This window comes from Sander lucioperca, chromosome 6 (assembly GCF_008315115.2).
Source record: "Sander lucioperca isolate FBNREF2018 chromosome 6, SLUC_FBN_1.2, whole genome shotgun sequence".
Taxonomy (NCBI): domain Eukaryota; kingdom Metazoa; phylum Chordata; class Actinopteri; order Perciformes; family Percidae; genus Sander; species Sander lucioperca.
The window spans coordinates 40,612,158-40,625,378 of record NC_050178.1 but is presented as its reverse complement, the minus strand read 5'-3'; the positions used below and the strand labels follow the sequence as shown (position 1 = coordinate 40,625,378).

Here is a 13,221-nt window from a genome sequence, read left to right as displayed (position 1 = left end):
ACCGGCTTACTTTCACCTCTAATAGAGCCGTTGCCATTTCCCAGGGGGAAGCAGTGCGTTCCCGAAACAAAGCCTTCGCTGTGTGTGCGCAGACCCCCCAGAGTGAACCTAAACCATACAAGCAGTAATGGGCTACTTTAAGAGTTTATCTGGCTCTAATAGACACACTTGTACACTGCTTTCAGGCTCTAAATCTCAAGGATAAGTCTGTGTGTACGGCAAATGCTGTCATGCCCTAATGTGGCTAACAAAGAGCATAGTAGTTCAGCCACTCTAAGCCTTTCCTGTTCAAAATTGTAATCTCATACTTAGAGTATGTAGTTGTGTGTTGCAGGAGGAACAGTGGAAACAACAAAAGTAATTATGAACAAATTCTTATTTACAATGAGGCTTGGCCTGGCAAAAGGCAAAGCCTCTTGAGGGAGCGGGCTAGGGGCTAAAAGAGAAATGTCAAAAGTTAAAAAGACAGCAGCAACAAACATTACATAAATGACATACAGTCTAGCACACAAGCATCGAGCACTACAACTATAGAACAAGTGTAGCATACACAAGCAGTAAGACAAACAAAATCCAAATTGGAAACCAAATACAAGCACCACCAGGCAGGCCCTTAGATAAAAAACCCAAGGCACAAGTAATAGAGGCAGGCCCAAGGATTGAGTGTGCTGTCCAGTATATCTGTGACTGGTTGAATAGATCAGGGATCTTTTTGCAAATGTAGGGTTAGCACCTAGCAGCACAGTCTCTCTGCATGTCTTTCCAAGCTGGTTGTGACTGGCTGTTTGCCTGGCACCAGTTTCAGTCCAGAGACCTGCTGGTCTTGTTTTCACAGGCGGCCTGACCCTCAGGGCAGTGTAGCAGCCGAGCTCAGTCCACTGCCATAATCCGTCTTCGATCAACATTTCATAGGAACACAATGCCATGTGCCCCTGCCTGAGGCGAAGGTTGACTTTGGGACTGAGCTGAGAAAGGCTAACAGAATAGGGAAGTATGTCTAATAGCTAGAATGACTTCACACTTTTTGTACCCAGATTCCAGACTCCTTACTTCTTTCTTTGTTTTTTAAACTCATGGTGAGAGGTTTCAACAGCTTCATTCTTATGGTATCAGAAGACCCAGTGGTATTTAGCCTTTAGCATGAGCTTTACTCAGCTCTGATTCATTCTCTCATAATGAAACACCACAGTTTTCTGCAGGGTCATCTAATAGGCATATAACTCTGTGATGTAATCTACATTACAATTAGATACGGAGGATATGGTGTGAGGAAAGATATTTAATTACGGTGTTGAGTTTTGGCTGTGATGTAAAATTTGGACATGCTGTGAAGTACATTCAGACCCGACTATCTCTGTGTTATTGTATGATTATGAGATTAGATTACATAGGTTTGTTTCTTAATGTGCGGCTCTCTATAGGGTGTGTTGTTGCTATGCACTGTCCACAATCCCTCTTCAGCTGACAGATGGTCCCATCCAGCTACTCTCTGACAACAAACACACACTGAGAAGTTGCTGACAACCTGCTTCAGGAAGGGCTTCGACTGGCCCTCGGATGTGTGTGTGTGTGTGTGTGTGTGTGTGTGTGTGTGTGTGTGTGTGTACTATGTGTACTTATCCTATGTTTCACTCTATCCGCACACACACATAAACACAGCAAGAGTGTATGGGGAGTCATCATTCAACTTAAGTCTCCAACACAAATAATCTCAGGGACCGACCACATGTTGCATCTCCTCTGCTGTGGGCTCTGACAGCTGTCAATCACTCTGCTGACCTGTAAACATTCCTTTGGTGGGCACAGTTATTAAATCAAACTGTACAAATATAGCAAATCTAATGCTATTAATCTTTGCTTATTGACGTAACGCGGTGTTAAATTTAGATCTGGCAGGAAAGACTGGTACTATCAGATTCCATTGGGAGTCTGTTTGAAAAGGTCTCTCGATGGTGTTTATTTTAAGGCCCAATGGTGGACATGTTGATGGCTTTGCATGCTTTGGTGTCCAGACCTTGCAGGAATGTTTCTCAGTCACTTCAAACATACTGAACATGACTGTGCATACATAGCTTGCAAAAAAAAGTGGTTATTCATCAACTGCCCGAAACATTTTCATTGTTGACAATGAAACTTGAAATGATTCTTATTTTTACAAGTCTTGGGTGTTGCTTTTAAGGTCTGACACCCCACGTTGACTACATTTCACACTTCCTTCTTTTTACTATACACTGGCACAGCTCTGTTCTGATATATCATGTGTAAACAGTGAAACAAAGCTAACTGTATTTGACAGTTTATCCTCTGGTTTCCCTTCACCGCATTTTTGGCTGCTAAATCGAGACAAAATTACTAACCTCAAAGTGTGGTTCCCTGTTTCAGCTTTCTGTGGTCTGTTGGTTGTAGAATAAAGCTAAACAGTGAAATGGGACTTTCCTGCTGTTTGAGTAAAACCTCGGTGTTTGTCCAACAATATGTGAGGGCCACCCTCTAATGCCTCTCCCCTACAGATTGTGGAGGAGTGTGTTTGTCTATGGTGTGGCATGGGGCCTTTGCTGTCTTAGCAGTGGCCTCTGTGCCCTGCCTGTACGTGGTTGCTGAACCAAGAAGAACATATCAAACAAACACTCCCAACACAGAGCTATAGGAAGATTGGGTTACTCTCGACATGAGAGGACTAGTCGACTGCATTGTATTACCAAAGAAGGCACACACCCCTCTGCACTTTAGAGAGTGGTGTCCAACAAGGGATGGATCAGTTTAAACTCAGTATATCCACCTTACCATAATTTATAATTTGTAGTAAACATCATATTTATCTGTCAAACTACCATGTCCGTCTTTTTTGACTTCCGACTGGTAGTCACAGACAGCCACTGATGACTTTCTAGAGCCTCTGATCCACTCAGGCGGTATTAAGCCATCAACACAGTGTGACAGACACTCAGTAGCACTTGTCTCTAATGTGCGGTGTTAAGTTACAACAGTGTTGGTGGAAAACCAAGAGATAACTCCACACGGGTATGCAGGAGTGGCATGAAGAATGTGTCAGTTGTGCATGCATGTGTGTGTGAAAATGTGCATGTGCACCACAGCTGTCATTAATGGGTATGTTTCTGTCTCCATACAGAGCTAAGATCCACCGGTACTGCTCATCACTTTGCCTACCTCCTCAACACGTCCGACTACCGGATCCTGCGTATGGATGAGGACCACGACCGCATGTACGTTGGCAGCAAGGACCACATCCTGTCCCTGGACCTCCATGACATCAACAAGGACCCACATATTGTAAGACCATTCCCATGCTCTGCCTCCCCCAAACTCTGGCCTCTCAAATTGGCTGTTACACTGTGATGAAGCAAGCGCCTTTACCTCAGAGCTACAACAGCTGCCCCCAGGGCAAAATGTTCTGTTCTATTGCCCCAGCAGCAGGCATTTTGGTTAGTTCACATCTAGTTTTTGCTGGAGTGCACTTTTTCTGGTGTCGGGTCATTAAAACACTGTAATTGGGTTATAACAATCCCAACAGGATTAATATTAGCCTGGGTGGATATCCCTTTTGCAGTTTTAGCCCAAAAATCTCATAAAAGCCAGTGATGTATAGCGGGTTGGACTGTAACTATGAAATGTCTTCTGTTCCCCCATCGCAGATCCACTGGCCGGTGTCCGAACGAAGAAGGATGGAGTGCCTTGTGAGTGGGAAGGACGCCAATGTAAGTACGCCTGTTGACAGCAATCTTAAGCTCAGAAGGGTCGTGATAGGCTAAAAAAAATGTTGTTTTTCAAATGCATGGTCTGAGAAGCATAAAGCTCTCATTATTGTGCACAATGGTTTTAATGTGAGGAACCTGTAAAAATCACCTGTGAGGTTCGTAATTGGCCCAGTAAAGACACTGGTTCCCTTCTGTCTCGCCAAAGAGACAGGATAAGCCCAGTCTGCCATCCTCCTCTCTGCCAGGCCAAGGGTGGGCAGCACTGACAGATAGTTTGATATATTGTCCAAATATATAGAGAGAACAGTATTACTGGTTTATTTCGAGACACCCAGACTTGAGTAAATCTGCAGGAGATGCCCCAGTAAAATATGGCTATGAATGGCTATTCATTTAGATGTTTATTGCAGTTTAATTGACTCTGGTCTTTGTGTCTCCAGGAGGAATGTGCAAACTTCATCCGTCTGGTCGAGCCATGGAACCGGACTCAGCTGTACGTCTGTGGAACAGGAGCTTACAATCCAGTCTGTACCTTTGTCAACCGCGGACGCAAACCTCAGGTTAGAATTAAAGTCTTGAGGAATGCACAAGCCTGGACAGTCATCTCTACGTACATCAACTCAGCAAACATAAACAGCTTTCTCCATCTGCATCATGTATGGCATAGCTTGACCTCTCCTTTTTTTTTTCTCTTACCCAAGTTCTTACTCTCCATCCACCTTACGCTAGGTTCCCTTTACGATTTTCCTCCATCATTAAGCCTGCTCGAGGTACCATGTCTCCACGTCTGGCAAAGCAGCCAGCACAGCTTCACCAGCACACAGCTGTCATCCCCAGTGAGCTGTTAAAGCTACTCTGTTTAGTCTCAGCCTTTAATGGGACCTCTTGAATTTCCTAAACCAGGCCAGGCATCGCTACCTCGCGTTACTCCCCTTTAACACCTTACTCTTCCTTAAATATCACGCTTGTTCCCTAATGATGACCAGGGGACTTTTTAAAAGGGGATAAATAAAAAGTAAATTTCCCATTGGGTTCTCCCTTGAGATACACAGTACGGTGCAGAGAAGTTGAACGGCAAGTGCGGCTTGTATAAGTCCCTTGTTGCATACGGTTCCTACATGACCCTTTACTAATGAAGGGCTTCCATCCATCCACTCACCTATCCAGCCACCCCTTCATGCATCTAGGCCACCTCCCAGCCTCTACCATGTGAGACGTCGGGTAATTGGAAGTGGGAGCTCCCATTATGGGGTGCCAGTGGAATGTTCCAGTTCTAGTTCATTAATGAGAGGGCTGTTTTTTCTCCGTCACATTGAACAGACAGGTCTGAGTCGTCGTCCCGTGTCCACCTTTCTTAGCTGGGCTGGCCAGTCACCTATGATTGCAAAAACATGAAATGATACTCTCCACACAGATGCATGCACACACATATCCTGACACACATAAGGAAACTTTTTTTTCATTATTAATTCAACATTCAGATAGATTGTTGTCATTTAATTACACCACTGCAGGGTATATTTTTAAGTTCCCCAGTGCTTAAAAAAGGAGCCTTGTAGCTTTTGTAAACGGTAACAGCTAAATGTTTGGCTTTGGCAGCAGCTTTGAGGGGAATGTACTGTATGTAGCATACTGTGAGAGCCTTTATTGACTCAACCACAGGATAGGCAACCATCTGGTCAAATACAGCTACACACATTCCCTGCACAATCTTGCACACATACAGTATATATTTTCCTCATGCACTTGCATTTTAGTAATTTCAGTAGTATTGGTTTGGAGAGTTTCTCACTATGTCTTGAAGTCAGCACAGATTCAAGAGATGCAAGCGGAGGTCAGGGCAGTCCTTGATCGTTCCACATCAGTGGCGTAACATCCAGACTGTGTTGCTGTCTCCTGTTTTAGACGTCCATGTATCTGCAGATGGCCCAGGCCAGAGGAAGGGCTAGCCGCGCAGCTGAACCCAGCGCGGTGCACGAGACACTTGGACTAAAGGTGCGATGTGGGCCTTGTCTGCACCGCAGCCCTGCACACTGCCTGGGCTTGTGGTCACCAGCAGCATGCTCCCTCTCTTTGTGTCTGAGCACATTTTGTCATCACCATCTTTAACCTGGCCATCACTTGTTTATCTCCGTTACATTTGGCATGTATCTTTTCCAGTCCGTGCACAATCTTAAAGTTTTGTGTAATGTGGAATTGCATTTAATGTCATCTCATTTTGTTTCTCCCGTGTTTCCCTCATACTTTCTTTGTGAAAGCCTAATTGTCTGAGCACCCTTTTGTATCCGTCATTGTCCATTTGTGCTTTGCATTTGTGCTAAATGTCATATTTTGCATGAGAGCTGGGTTATCAAGTGGAAATGGCATCTGAAGCTGCTAAAAATTCTGTTGACTTTTATTCGGCTCAAATTTAATTAAAAAGGCTTTCACTGCTGTTCAATGCATGGCATATTCATTTTTATTTAGCATATATTTAGCAGCGCCCATGAACAACAGATAACCGAATCATTCATCCTGCTTATCTGAGATAAGATGTCCCACCCATCAGTCCTTCACCGCACCAAGCCCTCCACCTTCTGTAGGAATGTGGTGCAGTCTTTCCCACAAAGGCAGCAGGACTAGTCAGCATCTGACCCACTCCCACAGCAGGCTCTGTTAGCCCAGAGCAAACACCAGCCATCTGTAGCCAACTAGCTGCGCAGCAAAGGAAATAAAAGAGCCACATACTTGAACATGTCTCTACTGTTTGAGCTCTCTAAGCACTTTGAAACACACAGAGAGACTCTTACAGGACATAAAGGCTTTAGGTGAAGTGGGACACTTTGAAAATGTTGCAAGTTTTTTCTAGTCAGATTTTATTAGAAATATGTGGCAACTTTTTGTGAAGGGTCATATTTTACAGCAAGGTTGTAAAAACATGTTCAGGGCACATGTTCCCTCTGGTACACATAAATGTTTGTGACCTTTTTTTACACGTCAACATCTGGCATGGCTGGGAGTGAGCTGCCATCACCTCCTTATTCGCACAATTGGTGATTTTAATCAAAGATGAGTAGGGAATTGCACATGGGTGCGTGCATGATCCAATGATGTAAGTTTGGCACGGTGCCATATTCTCTCCCCTGCTTTGGTGCTGATGGACAATGACAGAGATGTCTCCATCTCTGTACCCGTTGGGAGTGAAAAATGGGGATTGGACATGCTCTGGTCTGTGAAGCGGGGCTACAGGACATGTCATTGCATGCCACTGATTCATTTTACCCCACTCTCATACGCAAATTCCTGCCAATCACCTCTGAGTGCGTGTGTGCAGGGATGCCAAGGGCAGTAAGCATCAGTCATCCAGCCTCCATCCTGGGTTTGTTTTTTTTCACTGTGCTGGATTACAGGTGTCAGCAGTAGGCCTGTACAGCCATAGGCACCAAGAAGCTGAGAGATATTTGGCATGCAGCTTATTATGCTGAGAGAAGCAGCCCACGACACATTGTTTTCCACAGTAGAGTGGCATAGAGATGGATTAGAAATTCCTTGCTTTCCCGGCATGTATTTTTCTGTATGAACTAGCGCTCATCATTCTAATACTTCATCTCCCATAAGGCCGTATAGGTCCCACAGGAGTCAGAGGAAGCACATTCCCTGCCTCATTTTCCCTGCACAGGGGAATCACAGTGACAAGATGAAGAGTACTGAATTTATTGCCGTCTCCATATGATTTTTCCATTTCAGGAAGAAATCTTCCATTTGGAGCCAGGCAAAGTGGAATCTGGAAAGGGAAAGTGCTCCTACGACCCGAATCTCAACAGCGTGTCAGCTTTGATCAGTGAGTATAATCTGGGTTTGGTCACATGAGGGCGTGGGCATGGGTACAGTCAGGCCCAGCAGTCTCATCCCATTTGGATTGTTCATCTTTTATCTCCTGTTTCTTTACATGGCCTTCTTTCTGCTCACAATTTATATTTTTAGCAAAGTTTGTTAACAGAAGATATTTATTGTATGCCATTTCACAAGAGGTCAAGAAGGGCAGGCCAAGGTTCCTCTCCATTCTGTAACTATTTCCCACACTGAGCAGCTTAGTCCAGTCGCCTAATCATTATATCCTAAGGAATATGTCCTTGTTAGGGTTGAGATGGGCACAATAATATGTGCCTATTAATATGTGAACCCCTCACTGGGGAATTAGTGGCTTCCAATCAAAATACTTGCTTTTCAGTGCTTTCATCACTATTTTAAGAGTAAAATGATCTGTATTCCCAAATTTACTAGTGATTACTTCCCACGAAGCCTGAATTATTTGCACATGCTTTAATAATTAAACAATCATATACTTACCTACCATTATATTTGTAATGTAATGTAATTTAACTGAATAAATGAGTGGAGAAACCTAATGAATGCAGACTCATTAAATGGTTTGATGGGTATGAAAATAATGTGGAAGAATCATTCAATGAGAAAATATGTTTTTTTAAGGATGATATTCATTCCTTCCAGGTGGAGAATCAATGCCAATGAGCATCAAAACTGTTCTGGAGGCTTATGATGGCCTAAAGACACTTATGTTAGGTTCATAACGTGGGTCTAATGTTGGAGAATATTCAGTGAACCAAAATATTGAAAATAACTACAATAATCTACTTTACTTCCGTGAGGAAGTGTATTCCCACTTATATTCCCTATCTATCCATCCTGTTATATCACATTTACATGTATAACGGCTCAGTTTAGCTCATCATCTGTTGTAGCATTCATGAAGGCAGTGTCCTCTGTCCCTTCACACAGGGTCACTTAGTCAGGTCCAGACCACACAGTTGCCACCAGTGAAAGGCAATCTTCTCTCTGTGGGGTGAGACAGCGGGTGTAAATCACTGGCACTGCTTTCCCACATTAGCACAGTGCCAGCTGACCAGTATGGAACCAGTACTGTCATCCAAGATGGATTTATCTCCCACTTCCACCAGTTAGCATCATAGAAGGAACACTGTAGTTAGTGCTGATAAGGATTAAGAACCCTGTACCACAACAATAGATTTAACACTGACTGCTGACTGCTCAGCTCTCCACCACATTAGACAATCCATCGTCCGTGGACATTTTAATGATATTTCATCAATCTTCATACAGCGCTGATGAGGACCATGACATTGAATATAATGGTGGTAGGACAGTGTGTTTTGTTTCCTCTGCTCTACCTCCTGCTGTCTGCTTACTCCATCACTGAGAGCTTTGACAGTCACACCTGCTCTTCAGTGGGGCCCTAACAGCAGCTGGAGGACCAGCACCTTTCCTTCCTGTGGCTTAACAAGACTGTTGTATACATTTGTCAGTCTGCACACATGGATGTGCTCATATTTTATGTCTTTATGGAGTGCATGCGAAGGCTGTTTCAGGAAGTTTGAACGCTGTTTTTGGTAATGCTTTATTTTACCGCTAAATTCCTAGTGGTTTCATCGGATGTTTCCTGGAAAGAACAATATAAGTTGATACTAATAACAAGAAAATATTGTAAACATCCATATTCATATATTTATTTTAGCTTTTAAGAGCCAGAAAATGTTACAGTGCTTTAATTGTTGGGAGGGGTTTACAACTGGTTGATTTCCACAGGACGTTCCTTGAAAGAAATACTAACATCTTAATAACAAAAGTAAATAATTAAGATCCATTTTAACCCAAGCAGATTTATTATTGGAAACTTAATTGTCTTAATTGTCTTTCTTAATTGACTGTTCAAATAACATTTCAATCACAATTTTGTTCATAATCCTGTACTATACCACTAGGGGTAACAAGATCTACCCTGCAATACATAGACAATGATGTTCCATATATCCATGTCTTCGACATGGAAATGTTTTGCACATGTAGCTTTAGCATGTCTTCAGTCATTTAGCATTAGCTCTATTACATACAGTATGTAGCCATCTTGCACATATTTAGGACTTTTTACTGACTTCTCATTTGAAATGAATTAAATGGAAACTGGAGATGGACTTTTCAACCAAATTCTGTGTTTTTTTGCATTAGCTCACACTAGCTAAATGCGCATAATTAAATCTGCTGATGACAGTCATCATTTCAACTGACAGAATCCACGGTAGTCGGCTTTTGTTAAATTCTGTGTGAAATCGCTGAATAGTAGTGCCTGTAATGACTGCGAATATCTATTGGTAAATTTGCCTCGTAACTAATGTGGACAGGACTTGGCAAATAATCAGTTATCATTTTGAAATAAAACCCTTGGTGACTAAACTTAACTGTTTTCTCTCTCTCTCTCTCTCTCTCTCTCCCTCCCTCTCAGATGGTGAACTGTATGCTGGGGTCTATGTTGACTTTATGGGAACAGACTCTGCCATTTTCCGTACTTTGGGGACAAAGACTGCCATGCGAACAGATCAGTACAACTCCAGATGGTTAAATGGTAAATGTCCTATTTAGCCTATACATGATACACCTGCTTTCACCCAGTGTGTGAAGCCTTCCTGACTGCCTTTTCAATATACAAACAGGGTTTCAAATGTATAGCTGAAATGAAAAGTGGTGTGTGCATATATGTTTAGAATCCCTCAACAAGTGATAAACAGGAAATGCTGACAGTTTATAAAAGGTTTCAGCCAGATGTTTTCCCAAATTTATCCTCCGCCTGACTCACCACCTCTTCTCCCCACAGACCCCACTTTCATCCACGTACAACTCATTCCCGACAGCGCAGAGAGAAATGACGACAAGCTGTATTTCTTCTTCCGGGAGAAGTCCTCTGAGATGGGCCATAGTCCTGTGACCCAGTCTCGCATAGGACGCATCTGCCTGGTGTGTACACAATGAGAAGCATGTTTGTTTTAGGGTATAAACATAATGAAAAGAAAACCTGCATCGATATGAAAAACAGGCTGGAGACTCCCGAGGCAAACTAGTTATTTGGCCAACGCTGACGTGCTGGAATCCACATGTGTTTTTAACCTTCCTGTCTACAATGCATCCCTCTGTCTGGGAGGTTGCCCTCTGACCTCTGACCCTGCGATCTTCTGACCTTGTCTCCCTGGTAGTCCTAAAACACTTGAGCTTTTCAGTGTACATAGCAGCGAATTACTCACTGCCTCTCTCTTTTAGAGTCCTTCTCAGTTAAACTGGACTTCCTCCACAAAAGCCGATGTAAAAAATGCAAATATAAAGTGAGCTGAGCAACAAAAACAAATAACAACAAATGTCTCTTGGAAAGCTCACGGGGGCATCGTATAGTATTAATACGGTGAGTGTGAGTGTATGCATTCCCTTATGGATTTGCGTACATATGTGAGTGTTACAGCGGGTGTATGAGCACGGGTATGAGTGAGAAAATGTGTCGTACGTGTGTTCGTTGCCTCAGCTGTTCACCGTTGTAATAATTTGAAGGGGTCAGGTGCTGACCCGGCACACAAACACTCATCACCATCACAGTGGGTTCTGCCACGGCCTCCGGAGACCCGGTCCTGTCATTCTTACCTCACCACGCATCTGGATACTGTTACTGCCACTATCTGCACCCTGCACATCACCAAAAATACACTCAGCCGTATACTGGAATTACACTGGAATTTATGAAAACATTTCAACTGCCAAAATGGGATTCATCAGAAGTGCATGAAGAATGTGAAGCCTACGACCACCATTTCAAATGAAATATCAAAACATACAGTACAGTACATGCTTTTTCCAAATATGCTGATTATGGAGGATGACTTTAAAGCACATACTGGTCTCAGCTCTTTTTTACTGGGATAGATTCTGGCCTTGCTCCACCACAGATGGAAGAGTCTAAATAGGAGGAGACAGTGTTTACCATCCCCCCCCCCTTCCTTTTAGTTTCCTGGCTTTGCAAACCAACATGTACTGTATAGTGTGTGTGGGTGGCTCCACCTGTTTTTTCATTGACAGAGGAGGATGTGAGTTTGAGCGAAATGATGGAGAAACTGTTCTGTGTCACCGCCCTCTCAAATACAGAATGATGACGGAGGCCACTGCTGTCTGGTTAACAAGTGGAGCACCTTCCTGAAGGCCAGGCTCATCTGCTCTGTGCCAGGGGCCGACGGCATGGAGACGCACTTTGATGAGCTCCGTGAGTACACAGACCTTAACGCCTGCAAACTGAGGTTATGCTGTGGTTCTCTTCCCTATTTTCAGTTGAAGTGGTGATCTGTAGGTCACTTAGTGTGGGTGGGGGTGTTGTATAGACTTTGTTGTCAATCAAACGGGCTGTCAGCCCTGTGATGTCTTTTCCTCCTGCTTCACTGCTCTTTCGCCAGATTGCATCCTACATATCTAGCCCTGCAACTAATTATTGTTATTATTGAATAATCTGCACATTATTTTCTCTGTTGATTGAGTGATCATTTTGTCTATTAATGTCAAATTGCTTGCTTTATCTGACCAACAGTCCAGAACCCAAAGATGTTTAGGAAGGCATCAAATTCTTACATAAAATTCTCTTATTAAAACATTGTGTCAATCTGTAACATGGAATAGCGAAAATTCATCTTAAAATATAAATTCTGCTTTTTGCCAGAAAGATTAGTCTTACTAAAGTCAAGAACTTTTGTTACACCCTTTTTTTTTAAAGAAACCATACCCTTTCTTTGTGCAGTTAATCATTTTGACAGTAGGTATCAAATGGCAAAGAAAAAAGGCATAAATGACACAACTGGATTTATTTGAGACATATTCATTTTCAGGTTCCTGTCATGTATGATCAAATCTGAAATATTAGGTAGAGAATAGTCTACTGCAAGGTCTGTTTCTACTGCAGCACCTGCCAAGAGTGTGCTTGCGCAAACACACGCACACCAGAGCTCAGTCCCTGGCCCATATGGCAGGCCACTCCATCCCATCACATGGCCCATACAGCGTACTGGAATGAGAATGACACACATAATCCCACCACTGTAGTTGTGTTCTGCTTTCAAGATGTCTTAAATAAAAGTGTGTGTGTGTGTGTGTGTGTGTGTGTGTGTGTGTGGGCGGGGGAGCGGGGGTTCTGATGGTGGGCAGATCAGATCACCAAGCAGGAATGTCTGTGAGTGTGAGACTATAAGCCTCTCCAGGGGAAGCTCTTTCCCTTTCTGTCTCACTGGTTTAAAATAGAGCCAAATAGTGATAGGGGACTGATGCGTGAGGCAACTGTTGCTCTTGAACTAATCTCAAGAATGAAAAGTGCCATGCCTGTTGAATTTGATGATAGTTTTTTGTCTCTTTATCTTTCTGACACATTCCTTGCTTTTATCTCAACTTGCCTGCAGTTCTAAAAGCACTGCTTTGTTTTTACAGATGACATATATTTTATCCTGCTTTGAACAATTGAAAAAGTGACACACACTTAAAATCTTTGTAGCCTTTTTGTGTGTGCAGCCACTTCACCTAAAAGTAAGATGTGAGAGCGGTTCTGAGTGCGAATAAGCTCACTCTGTCTATACAAATGAGGGTTCTGTCTTTACTGGTCAGGTCAGTGATGACATGGCGTGCTGCGCAGAGTTCT

At 43.1% G+C, this 13,221-nt stretch overlaps 1 protein-coding gene across 4 annotated transcripts in view; it reads left to right on the top strand.

The window, feature by feature from the left end:
* Nucleotides 1–13,221, top strand: part of sema3fb (sema domain, immunoglobulin domain (Ig), short basic domain, secreted, (semaphorin) 3Fb) — a 60,245-nt gene that overhangs the window by 34,536 nt on the left and 12,488 nt on the right. For 2 of the 4 annotated variants that reach the window (XM_031279713.2, XM_031279707.2), the window contains exons 3-10: nt 3,131–3,291; nt 3,654–3,716; nt 4,157–4,276; nt 5,622–5,711; nt 7,443–7,536; nt 10,015–10,134; nt 10,384–10,523; nt 11,694–11,808. In XM_031279713.2, coding sequence (XP_031135573.1) covers nt 3,131–3,291; nt 3,654–3,716; nt 4,157–4,276; nt 5,622–5,711; nt 7,443–7,536; nt 10,015–10,134; nt 10,384–10,523; nt 11,694–11,808 — 903 coding nt within the window. The remainder of the gene's footprint in view (nt 1–3,130; nt 3,292–3,653; nt 3,717–4,156; nt 4,277–5,621; nt 5,712–7,442; nt 7,537–10,014; nt 10,135–10,383; nt 10,524–11,693; nt 11,809–13,221) is intronic. The other 2 variants (XM_031279732.2, XM_031279723.2) reach the window with 1 other exon arrangement.